The sequence below is a fragment of the Nicotiana sylvestris genome, chromosome 1 (assembly GCF_000393655.2).
Source record: "Nicotiana sylvestris chromosome 1, ASM39365v2, whole genome shotgun sequence".
Classification (NCBI taxonomy): Eukaryota; Viridiplantae; Streptophyta; class Magnoliopsida; order Solanales; family Solanaceae; genus Nicotiana; species Nicotiana sylvestris.
The window spans coordinates 176090630-176108901 of NC_091057.1; the positions used below are offsets into that span (position 1 = coordinate 176090630).

Consider the following 18272-nt stretch of genomic DNA (forward strand, 5'->3'; position numbering starts at 1 on the left):
AAGTTCGCCAGTTACAAAAACAAAAACTTGAAGTTCGCTAGTTACAAAACAAAAACTTCGCCAGTTACAAACAAAAACTTCAGCAAATAGAGAACAAAACTTCAGCTACTATGCTTAAGTTCAGCAATTACAACAAAAACTTCAGCATATGTGGTTCAGCACATTTGCTACTTCAGTCCCGTCTACTAGAATGATAAAGTTTTACGTGATTGTCTTTGCTACTTCAGCCGCGTATGCTGAAGTTACGCGAAAAAGTGAGTACGCTTGTAATTATTTTTGCAAAGCGGACACAAATAACCCAAAAAGCGGGTATAGATGCAAATTCCCAGTCCAATAGTGGAACTTCACGTAGGTGAAAGAATAGACTTTCTTGGGCTGGACTTGTCGTTGATTGTGGATGGGCCTGGCCCAAAGTTGGAATTTATCCACCACAGGTCTCACGTTCTTTTTCCAACTGTAATGTGCATTATGTGCAATTTCTTTGTCAGTGTTATCTCTGTCACAATGTGTTAATTTTACAAACCAATAGGAAGCGATGAACTTTTATTATCCGTAACGATTTTTCATAAGCTTTTGTCCTAATGCAAATAAAACTCTTACCTGATTGAAAAATCCAATCACAGTGTTTACTTCCCACTGAAACATTATCCGCTTAATACTTCAGTTTGAGTATAAAGTACTATCCATTCCTTTAGACAATAGAATTTGATTCAAATTAAACCCCCCAAAATTCGGATCTTTTATCCAATTGAAAATTGTTATATAATCATCTTCTTTTTACCCAATTTGTTTTTCACGTCGACTTGCTACAAATAATTAGCTGACACTGTCACAAACAGAGTCTTTTTCCTCCGTCCAAAATTTCAAACTTCCGGCGACCATTCATTGATCCGCCGACGAGATGGTGGTCCCTACCTTCCTGCTTCTACTAATCACTCTTTCACAAGTAATTCTCAATCCCATTGTTTCACTCGCCGATTCAGCGTATCCCTCACCCTATGGCATTGATAGCGCAACCTCCTGTCAATCTACTGGTTCCGATGACCTAATTCCAGTCCGCCGTGAAGTTTACGGAGACGGCCGTATTTTCGATATTACTCACCGATTAAGCCCTGATATGCCGTCGTGGGGATTAGAAAACGGGCTTGGCCAATTCCTGTGGCTGCCAAATAGCATGAAGAATGGTTCTCTTGCTAATAACTCCGAGATGAAACTTCCGACTCACACCGGCACGCATATTGATGCTCCTGGTCATGTCTACGATCATTATTTCGATGCCGGCTTTGATATCGACACTCTCGACCTCGAAGTTCTCAACGGTAACTATCAATCTCCGTCCCTTTAATTTTTCTCCTCTAATACTTGCATATTACACATAATTAGTACACACTAGTATTAGATTAGGATTTAAGTTATAAATACTAACAACGTAAAGAAGTTTTTGCTCCGTTATTTGCAATTATCTTTTTAGTAACTCTATGAGGTTAATTTTTATATTGCTGCATAGAACTTTTAACTCGAGTAGGGTTGAAAGGTGCACTGGTATTTCATGCACGAAATTTTGAGTTTATGTTTTTGGAGTCTCGTAACGGTCTATTTGAGGTACATTTATATTGATGGGTTGAAAAAAAAATTGATGGGTTACGTGTTTGATGAATTTGGAAAGCGACATTGGGCATGTTACTCTTGGCCACTGTTTATTTGCAGAGGGCTGTAACGTTTGAAAACTTTGTTTTGTCGTGAGCTCCTTCTGGAGATTGATGTGATGGGTGCAACTTGTACTTATTATATACTTGTAGGGACTCAATTTTCAGAGTATCTTTTGAGGCCTCCAAAGTAGTGTTTTAATATTGGCCACGATTTACTTACAAGAATAAAATACTCGTCTTGAATAGAACTTAATGCTTACTTATCAAAATCTCACAACTGCTATGTCTACCATATTGGTGGAGTCATAACTTTGAGATTTCTAATTTCCGTTGCCAAAGTTCATGCCTTTTTCGGAAAGTAAGATGAGGGCTGTGTGTAAGTTGCTAGTATTAGCTGAGTTGTTGGCTGTAAGTACAGTATCTGTTGCCTTTTCATCATCTAATGATGCATACCCAACTGGATACGGTGATGAACCGGGTTCTTGTGTTGGATCTAATGATGATTTGAGACCTTTAAGGAGGGAGGTGTATGAAGATGGGCAAATTTTTGATATCACACACCAGTTCAATCCGAATACTCCTGTGGGGGATTCTGATGAAGGAGTTGGACAGTTTCTCACTCTTTTGTCGAGCATGAAGAATGGCTCTGATTACAATTTTTCGGAATTGAGATTAGGCGTTCATGCTGGCACTCATGTTGATGCACCAGGACATATGTATGCTGAATATTATGATGCAGGATTTGATGTTGATTCCCTTGACCTTAGAGTTCTCAACGGTATTAACCAAGGAAATTCTACCTTCAGATGGCATTAAGAACATCTAGTTATATGATTACTCTTGTGCTCCTACTTTTGATAACTGATGGCTCTGACTAACTCAACACAGCTGTTTGAAACACGATAATGACCGTGAATTTTTACTCTCTTTCGAATTGATGGGCTATTGGAGAGATTTAGGTCTTAAAATATCAATCACTGAAAACAGCTGAAACCTGGTCTAAGAATTAGAATTTTTTTGAACCAATTCTTTTTAAATCTATTTTCAGTCTTAACTATGTTTTATCCTTGCTCGATAAGGATTTTATGACTGTGATTCTAGAGTCTAAGATATTGATATACTCCCAGATGTCCAAGAGCAGCAGTATACGCCCATTTTGTATCTGGAAAACATTTTGTTACTTATCAAATTAAAAAAAGAAAAAGCTAGTAAACATTTTAACCTCACAGGAAGTCCTGAAACATCACAAGTCATTATTGAAAAAAGGGAAAAAGAGAAGGAAAAGGAGTTTAGTATTACTGCTACATATATTAGCTCTTTATGGATGTCAATACATGTAGATCGTTTTGGTTCTTCATCTGCTACAGTTATTACTTTAGTGTTTCTTGAACAATGCATATGCATTCAAATTTGATGCATTTTCTCTGGTAATATTTAAGTTGATCCAGTCATCAGAGGTACATCGACATGATATCGTTTTTTAATGTTTTTCATAGAATTCCTCTGTTATTGTCTTCTTCATTGGAAGGATACCTCCTACAAAGATCCTTAATGTTTTGGTTTTGCTGTGACTGGTTGTGGTTCTTTTAATGGTTGATCATTGATCTAGATTCTCTTTCCTTTTCAGGGTACAGCTTCCTATCTTTTTTTTTAAATTTTTTTTGAATCATCACCTTTTACATGCCAATTTTTTTTTTCTTCTTAACAGGCATGTTTAGTGTTTTATCTTTGTCCAGGCAATGTTACCCATTTTCATGAACTAATGATGACGTCCTTCACTTGCTTTAACAGGTCCTGCATTGGTAGTTGATGTTCCAAGAGACAAGAACTTAACTGGTAAATCTCCCCTCCCCTGTCATGCTAAATGTCTCTAGGATGATAAACTCTCCTATTAAGTTTTGGATCAATTTCCAGCTTATTGTCTTACATCATTTGTTTCTCAATTTTCCAGTATATTAATATAATCAGTTGACTAGATATCGCTGAGCTAGAAGTCCTCCTCTGTCTTTACCTTGCATAAAATATGAGATGTGCAACAACTATGAGGAAGAAATACTCACTGAAAATCGGGTGGCACAAAAGAGCTGTTTGCAAATGTATATTAGCTAACTGTGATAATACTCACTGAAAGTCGGGTGGCACAAAAGAGCTGCAAATGTTTATTAGCTAACTGTGATAATTTTTTGTTTCTTTTATTCAGCGGATGTTATGCAGTCCTTACATATCCCCAAGGGAGTGAAACGAGTACTTTTCAGAACACTGAACACTGACAGGTAACTTGTAGCAGTATCTTAAAATTGTGCTTAAGTTGCATGGTTGCTGTAGCTCTCACTGAAATTATGTATTTCTCAGACTTTAGATGTCATAAAAAGCCCACTTCTAATAAAAGTAAAAGTTGGAAATGGAAGTTCAAAACCAACAAAATTGTAGCAGAATCTGCTCTTAGACTTCGGAGAATGTGCCTCTACAAGGGTGTAGATCTTGAGATTACTCTTCCAATACATAAAAAAGGTAGATGAATTGCAAAACATAATGAAACTTGGAGCACATTCTCAATATGTTCACTTGACCCAGGAGAGTGGGACACTATCATGATCAAATAAAGGCTAAGCATTTCAAGTAGTATCAATCAAGTATCACTCCAGGCTAAGCATTTGTATGGTACCCAATTGTTGTTTCACACGTTTTATTTGAGTATTAGAAGCCTAACATAATGTAGATGGATTGTACAAAATATATGTCTCTAATTCCTGTAACCTTTTCCCTTGTTCTTTTTTTTGGGTAAAACTCTTGCTCTATAAATTTCTTGAAAACCCTGTAAAAGGATAAGCAATTAAGGTTTGTCATTTAGTGGGAAGAATGAGATCTTCCTTCAGAAGTTTAGTATTTGTCATGGATTCTTTTCTCCTTTACCTGGATAGGCTAGGATTCTGTTTCTTTTCCTCCATCCCCTTCTTGGGGTGCATATGTATGCTGTTTGAGAGCTCTATTTTGGCGCAGTCATTGTTTATGTAGTTATTGGTCATATTTCAACTAATTGCCAAAGAAAGAAGGCGAATAACGTCACACTTTGCATGGAAATTAAATGACTTGTCTTGGATGAACAGTTACAACGTACAGTGTTTCTTGATTAAGCATACTCCACTTTCAGGCGTCTTATGTGGAAAAAGGCATTTGACACAAGCTATGTCGGATTCATGAAGGATGGAGCGCAGTGGCTAGTGGATAACACTGACATCAAACTTGTTGGTAAGATAGGCTGTAGCACATTCATATCTTAAGAATCTTATTGAAGGAAGCAAATGCATTTAGACCTTCTTTTTGGAATTGGTGAATGATGTTGTGTTGTACTGGGTGTTTATGTTAACAGCAGTGGTCAACTATAAACAGCACTTTGTGTGCTATTGCACCTCTATGGCCAAAGGGTTCCTCTTTTTTGTTTGTCGCGTCTAAGCTTGATTGACATGGTTACTATCTCCAATTTCTACTTCTTTGCTTAGTCCTGACTGGTGTACACATTTGGTTTCTGCATATAATCCCAGCTACTCATTATTGCCATCTCTATTATGGCATCTAGAATAAATAGTTAAAATTCTTTCCTCAGATTGTACTTCCTTGCACGCTCCGTGCTGGAGTAACTTACCCTTGCTATAAATATTTTTTGAGTTTACCATGATTAATGATGCATAAATCTCATCAATATTTTATTCTCCGTATATTGTGACTAAGTGGAACATCATGCGGCAATTCATTTAAATGCTTGAACTAGTATCTAATTAATACACATGCATATACATTTGTATTATCTGATTTCTGACTAATGCGACCTATTTGTCTATTATTGGTGGTTAAGTAACTTAGTTATCTTCATCTATGTTTTCTGTTACTGCCTTCTGCTGACAAATCTCATTGGCCATACTCCAAGCATTGTTTGGAACCTGGGTATTGTTTTTCAATTTCTGTGCTATTGGATTTGTCCTTAGAGGCTTCCGTGTTTTACAGCTGAAGTTCAACTAGAGTAAATGAGTGATAATTTACTTCCCAATTTCCTTCAAGATTATCGACTGATTGAAGAATTCGTAACTGACATTTGTTTCCTTTTTTTCTTTTTCAGGAATTGATTACTTGTCGGTTGCTGCATTTGATGATTTGATACCTTCCCATCTTGTCTTCCTGAAAAGCAGGGTAAGTAGTCTTATTCGGATTGAACCTTCATGTTACCTATGATTAGAGTCTGATGTTCATCACGAAATAGGGGGGTCGGTTGGGGGGGGGGGGTTAAAAATGTATATAATGAAGATTCTGAGCTTTACTCAAAATAGTGAATTGCGTAATTCTTTGGCTCGAGTTTATTGTTCCATAGTTCCATGAGGTGCTGCATAGTCAAGTTGCTCTCAGCATTAAGGGGACAACTGTCAAAAAGTGAAAAATGAACAGCATAAAGTGATTGCATATTTTGGTTTAAAAGCTCGGCTCTTCTAGAAGAGCGATCAGGTTTTCAATGCTAAGATCAGCTTTTCAACTTTTTGTTTATTAGGAAACTTGTTGGCCTTACTTACCTTTGGTCGAACTGACAATATGGTGAAGGGCCTAACAACATTATTCAATCTTATTTGCTACTTGATCAGAATTTTGAGATTGCCATTGATTTGGGTTAGATGCTAGTTGGAGCAAGCATGGTCTTCTATACTAGATGAATGAGCTAGATGCCATCTGCAGAGCATCTAGATTATGGTTTTTATTCATTTTCAGTTTAAAGTTTTTAAAGGGTTCTGGAAGTCATGTAATAATGATGAATAACAGTCTTAGCTTCTTCTACCGTGGAACTACAGAATATTTGCATCTTACTCTTCTAGAAATTATAGAGGGTTGTCGACTATCTGAGTCCATTTCTTAGACTTAAGTGCATTGGCCTTCTCTTCTTTAGCTAAAGTTTTCCTTATGAAGAAAAAATATAGAACCGGAGGCAGCGAAACTGAATTTTATGTCATTCATGTTTAATCTTTTTCTATATGGGAGCTTCGCGTGATGAAACTGAAAAGATGAAATCTGAATTGGAAAGCTAAAGTGGAGGTTAGTTGAACATATATTTAGAAAAATATGTCAATGTCTGATGGTTGACCCATGACATGATCTTTGTTTTCTAGATAGTGACAGCAAGTTGGACTAATTTTCTTCAGAAAACAAAAAAAAGATAACTATTGTTGAGCATTATCTCTGTTCCCTTTTGTTGAAGCGACTATATAATATTCAGAATTAGTGAATTTATTGACCATTTACTTGTTCTGATGCCAGTAATTATCCTTCCATTCTTATGATGTTTGAAATGCTCCAGGAAATTATTCTTGTTGAAGGGCTGAAGCTGGATGACATAGAAACTGGCATATACAATGTACACTGTCTGCCCTTAAGGTTGCTTGGTGCTGAGGGATCACCTATTAGATGCATATTGATCAAGTAATAATCTCCTTTGTCTCCTATTCAAACGGTAAGGTGCTTCAGCAACATGCTACCTTATATGCAGTATCTTTTCTACGAATTACTTGTTGCCTTGCATCCCAGTCTTGTTGAATGGGAAATACGTTCTATATGATATTGGTATTCGATTGTTGAATCCATTAGCTAGGTCAACTGCCACATATTCACAGCCGAAATTTTGTTAGCATTTTTTTCTGGTTATTTGTGTGCTGCACCAGTACACCCTCTTCTCATTGTTTGCTTGGATAAATTGCTGCAGGAAGCACTGGAGATGGCACGGAGTAAAATAAATTGCTGTAAAGGGAGACTCGATTTCCAGTGTAGGGTGGGTGCAACTTTTCACTTTTGACTGTAATGTTATTAGCTTAGTCCAAATAATATTTTCACAGTATGTTTTTGTTGAATGGATTCACGAGAACGATTAACATATTTACATCAAGTTAGTTTTGTGTTGATTCATCTCGTGCCTATGAAGCTGGTTAATGGTAATTTCTTGGGTGCTGAAAATGACCTGGATGGACCTTTTTGAAACCACTATTTATATTATGGCCATGTTAAGAAACGTTTTGGAAAATAGCCTCGTGCTAGATTTTTAAAGCACGCTCGGCCAAATTTTAAAGCCCACAACAATTATAATGATCGTCAGGATCTGCCACATTCTGACCATCACTAGAATTTCAGCAATAATGCTGAAGAATTCTGGTGATTTGTCAAAAATTTGTGGCAAACTCCGGTTGATTATCATAACTGTTGTGTGCTTTAAAATTTTGCTTAGCATGCCTTAAATTCTTGCACTTAAGGGAAATCTTGTCCAACGTGCTTTAAAGATTTAGCATGAGGCTTTTTTCCTAAAATTGTGTTACCTGAGTCAAAAATTAATAGTGGCACACAAGTATCTTATTTGTCTCATCCTGCCAAAATAAGTAAGGGTCGACTGTAACGGGCCATTTGGTGGGCTCAATTTTGGGTTTCATCAAAGTCAGATGTTGTAAAACTAAATGTGCAGAATCTATGACCTCAACAGAAATTAGCACGGTGTGATCCCCAAGGGGGTGGTCTGGGCAGAATGTCCTCATTTTTTACTTGAATACCATTGTTCTTTAATGTTTAGAGCTTGAAATTCTTGTTTGGTGGTGAAATATAAAAGTTAATAATCGATTACTGTTAAAATCGTTTGAATATTGATAATTTGTGCTTAACTTTTAGTCAAACACAGATTTTGGCCTCTCACAAACTAGTTTGCCATATATCAGTGTTTAACATAATATACAAGTTAATAACTGCCAAACAAGAGAACTTTTGATTTTAGAGAAATTTTAATATGCATAATAAACAAAAAGTCTTCCACTGAATTGGATTTTGTAAAGCTTAGATATACCTCCTAGGGCAGGATTGAATAAGGACTTTTCTCAAGAGGAGGTTAATTAGTTTGAGATTGAGGCACAATTTGTTGATTGAAAATCCTGAAATTGCTTATGAAAGCAAGCACATAACCAATTCATGGAACCAAACTATGTGTTTTCCTTTCATTTTATACAATTTAAGTATATCATCGTGAATATGCGTAGTAAAGCCCCAAACCATTCCATACGTGCTAATTAATTCAAAACATAAAGGAAGCTATTTTGGCATGCATTTGAAAATCCACTCAAATCTTTATCGCCTACTATTTTGATTTTGATTTATAATTGCGCAATGCAACATGAAATTGTTAACTGAATTCAAAACATAAAGCAAACTCTGTAATATAAACCGACCACTGACGGAGTTTATGTTAAGCAAGTTAAATGTATGTCTGACTTAATACAATAACCATCACATGAGAAGTAACGTCTCAAACCGTTTCAAATGTGAAGGGAGGATAAATTAACGTAACGTAGCTATGAAATGTCAACTTTAAGCTTGATAGACTATACCATTGTATTTATTTTCATGCTCCTATCAATTTATCATAATCGTCATAGAAAATAGTTTCCACACAATAAGCAGGAATAATAATAATAATAATAATAATAATAATAATAATAATAATAATAATTGTCGTTACTACAGGTGTTATTGTTAACTATAGCTAGAATCTAGATATACAAATAGAAAGATGCTTGCGTGAAGGAATAAAACAAGAGTTTAAGTTTTATGCAACGACAATGTAAGAAATATTAAAAGATAATTGTATATAACTCTAATTAATAACTTTAATATAATGTATATAACTTAAACCCATAAAATTTAGGGAGAATCACACTCTTTATCACTTGGCTCAATAGCCCATAAAAAATGGTCCATGTCCTTACACATTATGACCCAGGTTGTATATAATATGAAAATTACTTTTCACCTATTATCCCACTCCTTTTATTTTTTTTTCTTCTTTTCTCTGTTCTTCTTCTCCTCGTGTCCCAACTTTGCATCCTAAACTTTCTCCATCATTGTTATACTCCATCAACGCTCCTCCAGATTCAAAGCCGATAATCACTATTTGAATAAAGAAGAAAAAATAATACATAAAAGAATTAGCTTTTTGGAGTCATACGAATATCACTTCCTTCAATGGAGTGGAAAGAACTGTACTGTTTGCACTAAAGAGGTTCACTTGGTAGGTTGTTGGATCACCAAACTAGAAAGAAGGTATTGGCATGGTCTAGGTCTTATCCTCATTCCACGTGTAATTCTAATTCCAGTGGTTGATTAAAAACTTGGAAAATAGAAGTCACCATTAAAGGTGTTTCAAAGCTTCGATTTCAGAAATTGCATTTTTTGATTTGTTAGTTGTTTGGATTGAATGTTGTCCCAATTGATTGGACTCATCAAGAGAAGTTCAAAACTTAAATTTGAAATGATTTGGAGTAGATTTAAGCTAGATTTGAGTTAAATTTCAGAAAATCCCCAAGAAAGAAGTGTCACACCTCCTTTTTGCGCGCTCGCCCCGAGGGGTTAAATGCGCGGGTGGAGTTTTTCCAATTTAAGTGACAATATTCGAAATGAGATTATTTACTTAATTCAGAGTCGCCACTTGGGAAAGGTTTGGCTTTTGGTGTCCCAAGTCACCGGTTTATCTTGAATCCCAAATCGAGGAAATTTTCGACTTTTCCAAATGAAGTCTGCGAACCAGAAATTCTAAGTAAGGAATTCTGTTGACCCGAGGGAAGGTGTTAGGCACCCTCGAATCCCGTGGTTCTAGCACGGTCGCTTAAATTGTTATAATGGCTAAATATCTGATTTAAATACAGGTTGTGACTTATGTGCTTTTATTAAGTTTAAACCGCTTTTATTATTATCATTTATTTTATAGAATTGCAACGTCGTGAAAATGCATCTCGAACCACGTCACAATCAATGCACCCGTAGTTGTTAACACATTTTGACTCCGTTGAGACTTGGATTTGGGTCACATCAATGTGCACCCGATTTTAAGAATATAATTTACTTAAAGTCGCGCCTAAAGAATCTAAACGCGTTATTATCTTTGGGGAAGGCAGTGGAATTCACTAAACAGTCCGTCCCAAATTCTAAGTATTTATCATGATCAATTATTGAGGGCCCCGCAATTTGCATTTTTATTCGGCGAGGCTCGTCTCATTATTTTAGAAGGGTACCCTACAGTGGCTACATTTCTACTACGTTTATCTTTAAAGAGAAGGATGATGCCGAACTTTGCTTGTTTGAACAAATACAGACTGAATCCTTATTATGTTTGCCGAACCTAAACTTGTTTGATTACCTGATTGATTGTTCATGAGGTGAGGGTTACCTCATGCTTTGTCTTCATCGAGTGAATACGCTTATTAATTTGCTAAGTGAGATTGCAAACAAACTAACAACATATATTGAGTTATGTTTAACGACCTCCAAGTTCTATTTTAACACTCTAACCTATTTGAAATTGATAAACGAAATCGGCTGTTTATTAGGAAAATTACTACTAATTGAACTCAAAATGACTATTAGTTTCTCTCAACAATCATCACATTATTTCGAAACAAAGAATCTATACCGAAAACCCGATATCGAACCTGCATTGGAACAAATAAACTGACAGGAGAACTGGCATTCATAGCCAGACTCTTAATGTGACTGCATGAGAGTTTGTTTGGGATACATTTATCCCAGACCTAATACCACAGATTTGTCAATTCAGTGGTCTAGGCAAAAATACATACAAGTGCTTGCCATGACTCTATGTTATACAGTCATAACTAAGCCAAACAGAGCGTTATACTGAACTGAATGTATACTAAATCAAACATGCTGTCTATGTCATACTGTCATTACTATTGAACAGTGCTATCTAACAGTCCATCTCAAACAGAATGTATGCTAGTTTATACCAAGTATTTGCAGTTTGCAGTAAAAATACAATCCCAACTAACATTCGACCTATTTTTAACACCAATGTTATAACATGAACAGCTGTTCGTTTCTTTATTTCTGCTTCAACTTCAAACTTTCAACAATACAAGGTTTCAGAAGTTGTGTACCTGGAAATATTTGAACAATTGAAGAAAAGGGCAGTCAGCAGAGTACAATGACAACAAAATGCAGCAGCAATCACAGCACTATCAGTAGCAGCAGGGCAGAATAGCAGCAGGCAAAGCAATACAACAAGAAACATGCTCGAGTGCAGAAATGCAACTATGGCCAATAGAAAGCAATAGCCAAATAACAGCAACACCCAGTGGAGTAGAATCAGAACTCCAGACAGACCAAACAAGTAGTAAACCAATGAAAACACTCGACTAATAGACACAACTGGAATTTCAAAGAATCAGAATTCATTTGAACAAGTTGAACAACTGAAACCCAAATAATAATAGGAGGAAACAGTTTCTGATTGTTGGTTGTATACCTTCTATCTCTTAACCTCTCTCTATCTATGTGTATCTATTTGTATGTATTTCAGCTCTCTTTTTCAAAAAATTCCTCACAGTCTGTCTATTTTCTTTTTTTTTTCTCTCCAATTCTGTATATTCTATTCCTTCTCACCTCTCCTGTATATCCCAATTCTGTCCCTCTAATTCTCAGATGTCCTCCCCTTTTATAAGCCCTCCTTACCCCTTTTTAACAGCCTGATATAATCTCACAGTACCCCTCTCATGTGCCCTTTTTTCATTTTTAGATTCCAATTAGTTATTTAAGTATATAACCCCATCAAGATTCCCTGGCAGATTTAACTTTTAAAAGGTTTAATACTTCTTTAAACTAAAGCAAAAATGGGCAGTGGGATGTATCAGACAACATATGCTGTCAAACCATTTTAAAATTAAAAGCCCTTTTATGCAGGAAAACAGGCTGTGCACAATGCACATGCTGTGCACAAGTGCACATGCCACCAACTCAGATTTCAGTTACAAACCAAGCCTTAGGTTTCTGAAATCATATTAACGACTATAAGTAACAGGACTTGGTTCTTAATTGATTCAGGCAAATGTTCAATAGAAGTAAGTCGATTTGTTATTGTTCGGACAGTTGAAACTAATTGACGACACATGTCGACTCGACTATATTAGCATTAACATACACAATCGTAGCCAAAAATCAGACATTTAAACAGTATCGATACATGGTTTGAATTATACTGACTAAACAGAAGTGCACTCGAGGAGTCAACTAGTCAGTCCAAACTCGAAATACAACCAATACACATGCCTTATCAGAATAGGAGGGGGGAATTCAGACAGACACAGAGGTTTAAGTAAAGTGGACAAACAAAAGTTGATAAAATTAAAACAAATATGAACAGACTTTTAAAACAAATCACACGGACTAAAGCAAATAAAGGAAAGAAAGCAGACTCACCTTAAAACTTGAAAAGTTAAAAGTTTGAACTCGGATTTGGACAGACCTTTCTTAAGGCTGAACGGACTTTAATCGAAGTGTTTATCAGATGAGAAACACTTCGATTAAGGTCCATTAGACCTTAATCTCTTTGGCTCGGACGGACATGGGCCAGTGATGAAGAACTGCAAAGTTCCAAAATTCAGATCTGGGATTCATGCTTCCCTGATCAGATTCGGACCAAACCAAGCATGGTTTGGTCACGAGGAGGGTCTGGGGAGTGTCTGGTGTGAAGCTGGGGTTGGTTGGTGTAAACCGAGTTTTGACTCGAATCTTCAAATGAAGATTCGAGGACCTAAGGGATGATTCGAACTAAGCGGTCAACAGGTCTATGTTCAGGATGGTGAGGGGGTTCTATGGTGTTAAGGGGAAGGTCACCGACGTCCATGCCGCCGGCTTTCATGGCGAAAGTATACAGGGGCGGCTAGGGTTTAGGGCTGTTTGTTTGGGGAGACGAAGGCTGGGGTTCGGATAGGGGGGCAGGGTAGGATTATGGGCTTATATAGTTAGTGGGTGGATTGATCTCAACCGTTAGATCAATCTAGATCTACTGTCTGGATCTGATGGCTTAAGTGAAACGGTGTCGTTTCAAGGGTAAAGGGTTGGGGTCGGTCCGGGTGTGAACGGGTCGGGTTCCTCAGTGGGTTGTGGGGAAGTGATCTTGGCCGTTGATCAATCTGAGATCAACGGCCCAGATCACACTGGACTAAAACGTCGTCGTTTGGACGTCCTGGGCATCAGGTGGCCTGGACCGGGCAGGCCTGGGTCTTGGGCTGTTTGTTTGGGCCAATTTTGTTAAAATTGGCCCAAGTCCGGAAGGGAAGGGGTCCTTTCTTTATTTTTATTTTTTTATTTATTTATTTCTTTTTTCTTATTTATTTTAAAACAAAACTAAGCCAAAAAATCAAATTAAAATTAAATACACACTCAATACAATTATTTGCACACACACTAAAATATTTCAAAACAGGTAAAGTCAAACAAAATAAAATCACGGACGAAGATGCCTATTCATGATTTTCTATTTAACGACCGGATTACGGTTCGAATTATGCAGGACACATATATTTTTTTGAATTTTGTTTTAATAAAGTAAATAAATAAAAATGGGCTGAAGTCACAAATAAATCAACAAAGTGCCACACAGAAATCCAAAAATTGTACAGCAGGGCCAATTATTATTTTTTATTTCTTTTTGGAGCGATTGTCGTGCGAAACAAAAATCACGTGCTCACAACTGCCCCTCTTTGTTCGGAAACACGAAGGGTTTTCGTGCAAAGATAAAGTAAGCGTGTATGAGCGATTTTTTGCCTATAGACCACTCCGTATGAAGCATGTTTTTTTGAAAGATCTGACCGAATCTTGCTTCAAAGATTTCCTACATATCCTGGCCTAAACAGGAATCAGGTCAATGTAGTTCGAGAAGTTTTGGTAGCTGGGACTACCATGGGATTGCAATGCTTGCTGCTACTGTTGTTGCTGTTGTCACTGCCGCGTCACTGACCGCCTTATTACAACCAAACGAAAATTAGAAACTGAACTAACTACTTATATGTATGTCAACTGCTAGTTACAAGATTCCTATCTATGATTCTTTTACGACTTGATCTTGGGTCTTAGCTGATTCTGCTTGTAGACTCCGATCTGAATCTTGATGCTTGCGAGTTGCGGCGACTTGTTTAATCTCTGGGATACTGAGTGAGACGCGATTGGCAGGGTTCAGGACCTTAGTCAAATGTTGGAGTCAATCCGCCTTCCATTTACTCCGATATCTCGGGACATCTTTTTTTTCTTTTTTTCTTCTTTGATTCCGAACTGGGACTCATCTCGTGGGTCATTTCGATCCATGTGGCTCGAGGTCAGACCTGCGGGAGAAAACAAACGAACGAAATTTTCTGCCCCAGTTTCACTAGGAAAATTTCGTTAATTATTCGCCAGGAAATTCATAAAATTGATGGAAGAGGATATGCATGCTCAGTTCAGGGTTGGAGCCCTAATACCGACTAGCTGGGGAAAGGTTCAGTTCAGGGTTTAAAACCCTAACGCCGAACGAAGGAAAAAATTCAGTTTAGGGTTTAAAACCCTAATGCTGACTAAAGGAAAAATTCAGTTTAGGGTTTAAAACCCTAATGCTGATTGCATGGAAAAGCTCAGTTTAGAGTTTAAAACTCTAATGCTGGCTGAAAGGAAAAAGTTCAGTTTAGGGTTTAAAACCCTAATGCTGACTAAAAGGAAAATTCAGTTTAGGGTTTAAAACCCTAATGCTGATTGCATGAAAAAGCTCAGTTTAGAGTTTAAAACTCTAATGCTGGCTGAAAGGAAAAAGTTCAGTTTAGGGTTTAAAACCCTAATGCTGACTAAAAGGAAAATTCAGTTTAGGGTTTAAAACCCTAATGCTGATTGCATGGAAAAGCTCAGTTTAGAGTTTAAAACTCTAATGCTGGCTGAAAGGAAAAAGTTCAGTTTAGGGTTTAAAACCCTAATGCTGACTAAAAGGAAAATTCAGTTTAGGGTTTAAAACCCTAATGCTGATTGCATGAAAAAGCTCAGTTTAGAGTTTAAAACTCTAATGCTGGCTGAAAGGAAAAAGTTCAGTTTAGGGTTTAAAACCCTAATGCTGACTAAAAGGAAAATTCAGTTTAGGGTTTAAAACCCTAATGCTGATTGCATGAAAAAACTCAGTTTAGAGTTTAAAACTCTAATGCTGGCTGAAAGGAAAAAGTTTAGTTTAGGGTTTAAAACCCTAATGCTGACTAAAAGAAAAATTCAGTTTAGGGTTTAAAACCCTAATGCTGATTGCATGAAAAAGCTCAGTTTAGAGTTTAAAACTCTAATGCTGGCTGAAAGGAAAAAGTTCAGTTTAGGGTTTAAAACCCTAATGGTGACTAAAAGGAAAATTCAGTTTAGGGTTTAAAACCCTAATGCTGATTGCATGAAAAAGCTCAGTTTAGAGTTTAAAACTCTAATGCTGGCTGAAAGGAAAAAGTTCAGTTTAGGGTTTAAAACCCTAATGCTGACTAAAAGGAAAATTCAGTTTAGGGTTTAAAACCCTAATGCTGATTGCATGAAAAAGCTCAGTTTAGAGTTTAAAACTCTAATGCTGGCTGAAAGGAAAAAGTTCAGTTTAGGGTTTAAAACCCTAATGCTGACTAAAAGGAAAATTCAGTTTAGGGTTTAAAACCCTAATGCTGATTGCATGAAAAAGCTCAGTTTAGAGTTTAAAACTCTAATGCTGGCTGAAAGGAAAAAGTTCAGTTTAGGGTTTAAAACCCTAATGCTGACTAAAAGGAAAATTCAGTTTAGGGTTTAAAACCCTAATGCTGATTGCATGGAAAAGCTCAGTTTAGAGTTTAAAACTCTAATGCTGGCTGAAAGGAAAAAGTTCAGTTTAGGGTTTAAAACCCTAATGCTGACTAAAAGGAAAATTCAGTTTAGGGTTTAAAACCCTAATGCTGATTGCATGGAAAAGCTCAGTTTAGAGTTTAAAACTCTAATGCTGGCTGAAAGGAAAAAGTTCAGTTTAGGGTTTAAAACCCTAATGCTGACTAAAAGGAAAATTCAGTTTAGGGTTTAAAACCCTAATGCTGATTGCATGGAAGAGCTCAGTTTAGAGTTTAATTCCAGATTCTGTGATGATTTGCCTCGTAGGGCCTCTTTTTTTTTGTCCCATTTTGATTGAAGGTTCTCAACGGGGATTTTATTGGAGGTGTTCTGTGGGAATTTGTACAAAAGGAAGCTCTGTGGGGAACTATTTACAAAGTGGATTCTTTGTGCGAATTCTGTACAATGGGGTATGCTGGGTTTTTTGTTTCAAAACGAGTTTCCTAGGGTTTGTTGGGGTAAGCTTGTTGGGGAATATTTACAACAGGACTCGCTGGGGGTGTGCTGAGAGAATTCCAACGGTTTTTTTTTTATTATTTTTTTTTATATTGGGGGGGACTCTGCGGGAGATTTTTTTTTTAAAAGGAGAGATTCTGTGGGGGTGGGGATTTGTCCGAAGGTGGACTTGCTGGGGAAGATTTCAAGATTTCTCTCTTTTCCTTTACTCCGGAACACCATCAAACGTCATGATTCATCATGCTTGGGTAATCATATCAACGAGATGAGGTGCTTTCCTTCATGAGACGGGATTCCGTGCAAACAAACCATGCCACCTACTCTTTCCGGTGTGTCCTGAACTCGGGGTTAAAATGCAAAAGGGATTCGAAAAGAAACAAAGCAGGGGAAAACAAATCAGAAAAGGAATACCCTTTTCGGGACGAGAAAGACTTATCTGAGGAAGATAACGCTGGCTTTAAATGACATGACATGCCTTTTGGACTGGACGTCTGACCTTCTAAGAGCTTGCGTTTTCCTGAACCAGAACGGACCTGTGATTCCAAACTGGTGGCACTCTGCCGAGACTTTCTTGGGGTGGCGTCATTCTTTTCGGCCAACAGCGCCCTTTGCGGGTTTTCGCTGGCTGACCTCTCTCATTTCTCTTCCTGTCGTCGCTTGATAGCACTCTTTGCGAGTTTTTACTAAACAAGCTCTCTCATTTTGGTTTCTCTTCTCCCGTCGCCTCGTGGTGCCCGAAGGTTTTCACCGCCGAGACTCTCTCATTTTATCTCTCTCAATTCAGAGTGTGATGGTCTTCGTTTGTGACGCTTATTGATTCCCCACCATATTTGGTAATTGATTTGAAGGCTTGTGCTTGGTAAAGAGAGGTAGTGATACTAACTTCTCAACTGCTCGACGTGCCCCGGTTTTCAATTTCAGGGTGAATGGGATTTTATTGTTGGTGTGACTGAACCTCAGGGAGAGGCTGCCTACGTATCCTTTCGGAATCAAGTCAAACGTAGTTCAGGCCTCAATCAATGTTTTGTTTTGTTTTCTTTTCTCTTTTTTTTTTGTTTATTTTTTTGTTTTGTAAACGGCTTGAAAGTTGGCAGAGAGAATTGGGTAGTGTTTGGGAAGTAGTGGGGAATAAAACCTTCGCCATTTTCAAACGTGTCAGGACCACTGGAGTATGATTTAGACGTAGTACCTCTTGACTGCATCTGCATTTACTGCTGTGTCGGGGTCATTTCCTTCGATATCACCTAGATACAATGCTCCTCTTGGCAATATTTTCCTTACGATGTATGGGCCTTTCCAATTTGGGGCAAACTTTCCTTTTGCTTCTTCATGATGCGGCAGAATACGCCTCAGTACCAGCTGACCTACTTCGAAATTCCGGGGTCGGACTTTCTTGTTGTAAGCACGGGCCATCCTTCGTTGGTATAACTGTCCGTGACAAACTGCAGCCATCCGCTTTTCATCAATCAACGT

General features: G+C 37.4%; 1 protein-coding gene across 2 annotated transcripts; it reads left to right on the forward strand.

Annotated features, from left to right (window-relative positions):
* The first annotated feature begins 458 nt into the window (after positions 1 to 458).
* Positions 459 to 7586, forward strand: LOC104220882 (cyclase-like protein 2). 2 transcript variants are annotated; one of them, XM_009771851.2, is made up of 7 exons: positions 459 to 1319; positions 3441 to 3485; positions 3850 to 3922; positions 4801 to 4898; positions 5764 to 5834; positions 6985 to 7137; positions 7387 to 7586. In XM_009771851.2, the coding sequence occupies exons 1-6, from the start codon at positions 902 to 904 to the stop codon at positions 7108 to 7110; spliced, it is 831 nt and encodes a 276-aa protein (XP_009770153.1). In that variant the 5' UTR covers positions 459 to 901; the 3' UTR covers positions 7111 to 7137; positions 7387 to 7586. The 2 variants fall into 2 exon arrangements, with proteins under 2 accessions (XP_009770153.1, XP_009770152.1); XM_009771850.2 differs by lacking the exon at positions 459 to 1319 and adding an exon at positions 1849 to 2427.
* The last annotated feature ends 10686 nt before the right edge of the window (positions 7587 to 18272 follow it).

Coding starts and splice junctions, on each gene's coding strand:
- LOC104220882 (XM_009771850.2), top strand. CDS start 1,992: ATGCCTTTTTCGGAAAGTAAGATGAGGGCTGTGTGTAAGTTGCTAGTA. Junction 3,486..3,849: donor AAGAGACAAGAACTTAACTG/GTAAATCTCCCC, acceptor TCTTTTATTCAG/CGGATGTTATGCAGTCCTTA. Junction 5,835..6,984: donor TTGTCTTCCTGAAAAGCAGG/GTAAGTAGTCTT, acceptor GAAATGCTCCAG/GAAATTATTCTTGTTGAAGG.